Source organism: Myotis davidii, unplaced genomic scaffold (genome assembly GCF_000327345.1).
Source record: "Myotis davidii unplaced genomic scaffold, ASM32734v1 scaffold461, whole genome shotgun sequence".
NCBI classification, from domain to species: domain Eukaryota; kingdom Metazoa; phylum Chordata; class Mammalia; order Chiroptera; family Vespertilionidae; genus Myotis; species Myotis davidii.
This window is the reverse complement of record NW_006295825.1, coordinates 1,549,456-1,558,096: the sequence shown is the minus strand read 5'-3', so window position 1 is coordinate 1,558,096 and position 8,641 is coordinate 1,549,456. Positions and strand designations below refer to the sequence as shown.

General features: G+C 34.8%; 1 protein-coding gene across 6 annotated transcripts in view; it reads right to left on the bottom strand.

The window, feature by feature from the left end:
* DPP8 (dipeptidyl peptidase 8) overlaps positions 1–8,641 on the bottom strand; it is a 63,831-nt gene that overhangs the window by 17,175 nt on the left and 38,015 nt on the right. For all 6 annotated transcript variants that reach the window (XM_015568511.1, XM_015568507.1, XM_015568510.1 and 3 more), the window contains 4 exons: positions 6,774–6,853; positions 5,104–5,256; positions 4,692–4,827; positions 3,082–3,227 (listed from right to left, as the gene is read on the bottom strand). In XM_015568511.1, the coding sequence (XP_015423997.1) occupies positions 3,082–3,227; positions 4,692–4,827; positions 5,104–5,256; positions 6,774–6,853 (515 nt within the window). The remainder of the gene's footprint in view (positions 1–3,081; positions 3,228–4,691; positions 4,828–5,103; positions 5,257–6,773; positions 6,854–8,641) is intronic.

The following is an 8,641-nucleotide window of genomic DNA, read 5'->3' as shown; positions in this document are numbered from 1 at the left end:
GAAAGGAGAGAGATAGAGATAGAGAGTTAGAAACATCGATGAGAGAGAAACATCGATCAGCTGCCTCCTGCATATCCCGCACTGGGGAAGTGCGCGCAACCCAGGTACATGCCCTTGACCGGAATCGAACCTGGGACCCTTCAGTCCCCAGGCCGACGCTCTATCCACTGAGCCAAACCGGTTCCAGCAACACCCATTTTTGATAAAAACCTCAGCAAAGTGGGAATAGAGGAAGTATATCTCAACACGATAAAGGCCATCTATGACCAACCTATAGCCAACATCATCCTCAATGGGCAAAAACTAAAGCATTTCCCCTAAGAACAGGAACAAGACAGGGATGACCACTTTCACCACTCCTGTTCAACATAGCACTGGAAGTGCTAGCCATAGCGATCAGACAAGAAGAAATAAAACGCATCCAAATTAGAAAAGAAGTAAAATTGTCATGACATGATACTATACATAGAAAACCCCCAAAGACTCCAATTGTGTTCATAAAGTATTCCAAACAAACAATTTTTTAAATTGCACTAAGATTTTTTTTGTTATGTAAAATATACATAACATAAAATTTATTATTTCAGTCTTAGCCAGTTTGGCCCAGTGGATAGAGTGTTGGCCCGGGGACTGAAGGGTCCCGGGTTCGATTCTGGTCAAGGGCACATGCCCAGATTGCAGGCTCAATACCCAGTAGGGGACATGCAGGAGGCAGCCAATCAATGATTCTCTCTCATCACTGATATTTCTCTCTCCCTCCCTCTCCCTTCTTCTCTGAAATCAATAAAATATATTTTAAAAAAATGATCATTTCAGCCATTTTAAGTGTACAGTTCAGTGGCATTAAGTACATTCACACTGTTGTGCAACCATCACCACTATCCATTTCCACAACTTTTTTATCATCCCAACCAGAAACTCCCTCCACACCTATTAAATAGAACTTCCTATTTCTCCCTCAATCCCTGACAACTTCTACTTTGTTTTTATGAATTTGCTTATTTAGGTACCTCATACAAGTAGAATAATACAATATTTGTCGTTTTGTGTCTGGCTTATTTCAGTTAGCACAATGTCCTCAAGGTTCATCCATGTTATATATTTTTAAGGCTATATAATATTCCATCATGTACCACATTTTGTTTACCCATTCATCTGTCAATGGATACTGGGGGTTGCTTCTACCTTTTTGCTACTATCAGTAACACTGCAATGGACATTGGAGTGCAAGTGTCTGTTCACATATCGCTTTGAATATATACCAGAAATGGGACTGTCCATCAGACTGTAATTCTGTTTAACTTTTTAAAGAACTGCCATAGTGACTGGACCATAGCTCTCTTAATGGGTATAATGTGGTGTCTCACTGTGGTTTTGATTTGCACTTTCCTAATGACTAGTGATATTGTCTTTTCATTTGGCTTAGACCAGGGATGGGCAAACTTTTTGACTCGAGGGCCACAATGGGTTCTTAAACTGGACCGGAGGGCCGGAACAAAAGCATGGATGGAGTGTTTGTGTGAACTAATATAAATTCAAAGTAAACATCATTACATAAAAGGGTATGGTCGTTTTCAATAGTTTTATTCATTTCAAACGGGCCGGATCCGGCCCGCGGGCCGTAGTTTGCCCACGGCTGGCTTAGACTTTTAAAACTTAACTACTAATATGAGGTATCTGTTAGTCTTAAAATCTAGATAACCAGATAGTTTTTATTCTGTGTTTTTCACATAGTTCATGTATCATTTCTTCATTGGGAAGGAAAAACTTAGCCTTAATAACAAAATAATGTTAACAAAATATAAAGCTTCTGAGAGTGTCCTGTAATTTCTTTTGAGTTTCTTTGTATTAAGCCTTAAAAAAAAGTTTATAAAGATTTGACCTCAAGTTTTTAACAGAAGTCTAATTTAACATTCTCATGATTTATGTGTAGACAATTATAATACAAATGTGAATCATGTTTGTTTGTAAAACACACTTAATGATGGCAAAGTGATTTAACTTTATATAGATCGTCGCTGAGAGTTTATGGTTTATGCAGTTATTTTACTTTTATTTTTTTGAATGAGTTGAAATCTAGATATAGTTTCAGATACTAAATAACTGGGCATAATTGTAAAGGATATTTACTGAGTACAAAACAGTGTAATTATATTTTAATTTCCTCAATGGCTCAATGTAAGATATATAATCAAGAATAAACATTTTAAAAAATTACCAATTAACCAATTCACTGACCCCAAATACTTTACTCTGATAGACAATGGAATGTATTTAATACTCACATGCTAATATTTAATATAGAGAAAGGAAAATCAAGGTTAAACTTTTTACAGTGATGAATAGTAGTATAGCAGTTGCCTTAACTAGCTAGTAAAAGTATTCTAGTTGCTTAAGAGATACAGCTTAGAATGAAGAGTGGAAATTCATCATGTTACCATGGCTTTCTAAAAATAACTGTTAAAACTCCTTATTTACCAAGAAACTTAATTATTTGCATTTCCCCCCAAAATTTCTTTAGATAGAAACAACATATTTTCCTACTGAAATGAGTATTTCATTCCCCACAACAGTTACAGTTCTTATTGTAAATTAAGAAATTGACACTGATTTACAAATTAGCCAGCTTCCTAAACTCCTAAATTGGATAATTAAAACATAAGCCAGAGTCAATAATAGCAGAGGCTCAACAATGCTCAAATCTTAACTTAAATAATTGACTTTTAAAACTTAATTACTAATATGAGGTTATCTGTTAGTCTTAAAATCTAGACAACCAGAGAGTTTTTATACTGTGTTCTTCAGATATCATTTCTTCACTGGAAAGGAAAAACTTAGCCTTAACATCAAAATAATGTAACAAAACACATAAAGCTTCTTAGAGTGTCCTGTAATTTCTCTTTTGAGCTTCTTTATATTAAGCTTTTTTATAAGTTTATAAAGATTTGCCTTCAAGTTTTTAACAGAAGTCTAATTGAACATTTTCATGATTTATGTGTAGATAGCTATAATACAAATGTGAATCATGTTTGTATGTAAAACACACTTAATGATTATATATATGTAATAAAATATACCCACCTGAGGACCGCCATATATGAACAGCACAGTGGGGTATTTCTTTCCAGGTTGTAAATCATGAGGTTTGTAAAGCATTCCATACAATGTAAATCCAGTAGTACTTTCAAAAGAGAAAATTTCCGGAGGGGTATAGTCAGGAAGAGGACCTGCAAGGAAATAACATACCGAGTCTGTAAGAAAAGTTGTTATAGGAACTCTACAATATGATAGCAAGTTAAAAATAAACCCACACTCAAAAACAAACAAACAAACAAATAAATAAGTAAATAAATAAAAATAAGTAAATAAATAAGTAAATAAAAATAAATAAATAATGTAAAAAAAACAACCCACACTCACACACAAATAACTGACCATCCCCCTTCCAGGTGATAAGCAAAAAATTATCTTTACAAAAGAAAACCTAATGAACATAACAAACTATCTATTTCAGAAATAAACACACCGTATTCTGAATAATCCTTGGAATATAGGATTATTGTGTAGAACTATACAAATACTTTGTGCTCAGTTCGGTGTAACTTATTGATGTTTAATATATATATCTGATTAGAAACTGGAAGCACAAATTTAACTTAGTCATTTTAATTTGCTCAAGGCAGGTGCTCAATAAACATTTGTTTCTGATAATTAGAGAATAAGCCTAACCAGAAGCCAGAAAAGAGTCATGATCAGTCTTTGGTTTACAGACCTATCCTAAGTCTGTGTGTGTATTGGATGATGTTACAATTTAAGCATCATCATCACTATATTAAAAATTCCATTGTGCACATTAGAATATACCTACATACTGTGATTTTATACTAATTCTTAATCCCTTAGCAAATACTAATGCATGAAAACACTTAGCTGGATTAAAAGATAAAATTAGTACATTTTTTGTTTAAGAAATCAAACATTTTAAAACTAGATAATTAACCATGTTCTTCACTTCCATAGAGAACAAGAGTTCTTTTATGGCCATTCCAAGTGCTTTAAAAGTTTAAGAAAGTTATCAGCTGGTTATTCCCTAAAGCTATAGCTTCACTGCTCAAAGAGTATTACTAGTTCAGGGTACCATTATCTTCAAGCTCATTTGTTTATCTGGAAAATCATCCAAATGTGTAAACAAATGGTTTCCTGGCTGATATGTTGACTACTTTAATCCTATTTTCAAAAAGGCCTTCCAGCCCTAGCTGGTTTGGCTCAGTGGATAGAGCGTCGGGCCTGCGGACTGAAGGGTCCCAAGTTCGATTCTGGTCAAGGACACGTCGGGTTGCGGGCTCGATCCCCAGTGCGGGGTGTGCAGGAGGCAGCCGATCAATGATTCTCTCTCATCATTGATGTTTTTCTCTCTCTCCCTTCCTCTCTGAAATCAATAAGAATATATATTTTTTTTAAAAAAAGGCCTTCCAGACCTGCTCCTGCCTCGAGTGGGAGGTAGCCCACATTACTTGGTAGTTGTCAGAATAGGAGGGGTGGGATCAATCAGAAACCCAGCAGCTCGGAAACAGGAAGACTGTGTCCAGGGAATGTGGACATATCACACAGGTTTTAGAGCCTATAATAAGGTTGCCTATAATAATTAATGTGCTAATGCTACTTAAGATCAGGTTCAGGGGAATGAGTACCTGCTGAATCCAAAATGGTCGCCCAAAATTCCTTTGTTTTACAAGTTGAGTCATCTTCAGGACTTGACAGCTTGTAAAGGGACACAGAGTGTGGATTCTTCTGGTTACTGTACTTACTTATAAAGAAGTCACAATGCTAGAGAAAGAAGAAACAGTTACTTTTCCCCCAGGGAACAGTAACAAATGTTATCTGCTACTATATCTGCTCTGATGCCACAGGAGGAGTATAAGAGTCTGAGCATTTATGTACACACACAATGCTGAAGTTAATGTTAAACTTTTCAAAGTTTTTCCCAAGAATCAGACTTCTGCAGGCCAATCTGACCGATTTCCACATTACTGAAAAGGAGTAATATAAGAATAGAGGTTTTTTTCTATGACAGGAAACCCTTTTCAAACAGGGACTTCATACCCGGCTGATGCAGCAAGAGTGGGAATAGCCACGGTCGGTCAGCCTTGTCACTTCTCCAGGATTTACATAACTGACCACGTACAGGTGATGTTCTAAAGGAGAATCTTTGGTGCCTTCAAAATATACCAGCTTTCTGACTTCATCAACCTGGATCTGTCAAAATAACAACAACATAAAAATCAGAGCTAGCATGACCTTGGCAAGGTCAGTAATTCAACCAACAATCCCCAGTTTTATTCAGAATCATGTGAATCATCCTTTGACTTGTGCCTCTTTTTAAAAAAATTTCCACAAGTGTTCCTGTCGGGTTTGTTTATGACTTATAGCTAAGAACAGATCCTGTCCAGAAGAAAAAACGACACCAGAGTTGCACACTATTGGTAGTTTCCTATATGGTCAGAATGTATGCTTTTCTTAAAATACAAGAATTATTCCGTTAAAATGACAACCATCTATAGGAAAAATAATAGCTATATTGCAGCTTAGGCCAACCATTCATGCACACTTAACACAGTCTCATTTCAGCATCTTATATATTTCTCAGTTAGTGCAGTATTATCTTAGATAGTACTTTTGGTCTTCTGTACAAATCTGCAAAAGTGTTTCATTTATTAGGTTGGGGAATAATTAAACTCAACCACAGTTTCAATATTGGTATAGTTTATAAATAAGTACGAATAAGATCTCTTAAGTCTTCATTCAGAACTCAAAAATGTTTACATTAGTATAATTTTTTATTATGAAAACTTAGAATTCCACAGTAAGATTTTTTTCTCAGTTGACAACATCCAAAGTCCCTAAACAGAAAAAATTTTTATTTGAATATATAACCAAAAGACAATAGGATACTCAGTGATAATTAGACTTTAAAGGTTGCCTATAATGTTCTACAATTTTTACCAACAAAAACAAGCCTGGGAGCTGGATCTTCATTCTTTCTCAATCACCCGGGGACTATGAGTGACTTCTCTTAGTAGCTAGTATACACAATCCTTCAATAAATCTCCAAATCAATTTGAGGAAAAAATAGGCCTTCACTAAATCCTGGTAGTATACATCAATTTAACTGTATGTATCACACATATAAAGGATGGAGTTCTTAAGAGACTTCATAAAACTGACCACTTAACTGAAACAAACATAAGGTACTATGGAAGTCAAAAGAAAAATTAGAATTCACTAAATAACCACAGAAAGCCACATGCTGAGGGTGAAACAGAGGGTGAATTTCCCTCCTTTTCCCTATCAATCTATTCTCTGTATAAATTTCTATCACTCATTGCAGATGGTGGATGAAATTTTAAATTTGTAAAATAAGATAAACAGATGAATGAAAGAGAATCATTACCTCAGAAGCAGTAAATTTAACTTCTAATATAGAAATGACATGAGTAGTTTGTAAGACCTTTAAAAGTAACTTTCAAACTGTAGTTTAATTTACAATTTTTGCTAAGTTTGAGAAGTATGGATTAGCCCTTCCCTTATTAAGTAGCAACACAATATTTGAAAACGGTGACCTGTAATAACCAGTACACATCTAATACCAGGGCTATAAAATGGGTGAGATTTATAATTTAAATTAAGACTCAAAACACTGGGGTCATATGAAGTTGCACTACATACACATAGCAGATGTGGACCAAACATATCAGCAGAATAAAAGGACATACATTAGATCCATGCCGGCCAAGAACTTCCCATTCACCACTGGTAATTGCTATTTCCTCTTTGACAGGACACTTGAAATCACCTAAAGATAACATAGTTATAATTCAGCACTTTATACCAGACTATATAAGCAAATGAAACAATAAAGAATAGTATTCTAAACTCTTTTTTCCAAAAAAGTATATTTAAAATGTCAAGTTATGTCTGGGATAATGAAAATGTTTTAGAACTAGTTAGAGGTGGTGGTTGCACAACACTGTGAATATACTAAATGCCACTGTTCATTTAAAAATGGTTAATTTAATGTTAGGTGAAGTTCACCCTAAAAAAAAAAAGGTCAACCATTTAAAAAATTCAAGTTATACGTCTTCATAATACTCTGGAATAACGATGGAATGACCCATGCAAATAAAGTGAAAAAGCAAAATTGATTTTCATGGTAAAGCCAGAAAAGAACTCAAAAGCACCTGCATTCACAGACCTTTGGTTAGACAAATGAAGTCTAATGGGTCAACAAGGCATTTCTTCTAGAACTGCAATAAACTACTTAAGGAGGAAAATTTTAATATAATTGTTCTTCATTTGCTAAAAATATATCAGGTATTACCATATTAAATGCCAACATGCCCCATTTGTCTTTATGAGATTTTGTCTTGGCAGATAAGGCTCTCTCAGTGGTTTAAGGAGATTAAAAAATGGAAACGATTTCTCTTTGCCTAGCTGCTGCTAACTATGGCTATGGAAGTGACAGCTGAGGACATAAAATAATAAGATAGTACAGGCTCTTAGCTAATCCCACTCAAGTTAAAAAAATTTTGACTTATTTTCTTTTTCTTAGATATAAAAATTCAACCTAGTACTTTAAATTTGATGCCCAGAAAATAAAAATTTAACAAATATATAACAAGTACTAATTGTTTCACATTATAACCACTTAAGGAAGAAAAAAGAAAGGAGGAAAATAAAGTAGACATCATGGAAAAGGAAGAAGATTTGGAACAAGAACGACTAAGGAAAAAAAGGAGGAAAAGGGAAAGATGAGGTAGACAAATTGAGGAGCCCAGAAACAGACACGGAGAGGGAACAGGAGCTTGGTGTTCTGAGATGAGTATTAACTGAGGTAACAGCTCATCTTTTATTTTTTCCCATTGATTTTTAGAAAGAGTGAAAGGGATGGGGGAAGGGGAGAAAGAGAGAGAGAGAAATGTTGATATGAGAGACACATTGATTGGTTGCCTCCCAGGGAATCAAACCTGCAACCCAAGTATGTGCCCTTGACCAGGAATAAAACCTGAGACATTTGGGTGTACAGGCTGACACACTAACCACTGACCTCACCGGTCAGAGCAACAGTTCTTTTTTAGTTATCATTTTCATATTATTGAACCCAAAGTATTTTAATTAATTAACTACTATTCACAGCTCTCTGACCTGTCTTTATCACTAAATTTTCTGGAATTCCATAAGTGATTTAATTTCTCAACAATAAAGGAATTGGTAGCACAATTTCACACTAAGGGCCACATTAAACTAAGGGTCTCAGGGAAGAAACTCTCTGTCTTAAATATATAAGATCCTGTCTATTTTTAAAAAAAAAAAAATTAGGCTAAGGAAAGGAATAGAATCATATGTAGTATTTACTTTGCTAGTCCTACGATGTAGCTGTTTCCCAAATAAGAATATTTAAAAGGCCACGTTAAAACACACACACACACACACACACACAAACAAGCAACCCAATTAAAAACTCTGCAAAGGAATCGAACAGACACTTCTCCAAAGAAGATATTCAATGGCCAATAAGCACATAAAAAGATGCATAATGTCACTAGTCATTAGGGAAATATAAATCAAAACCGCCCTAACTGGT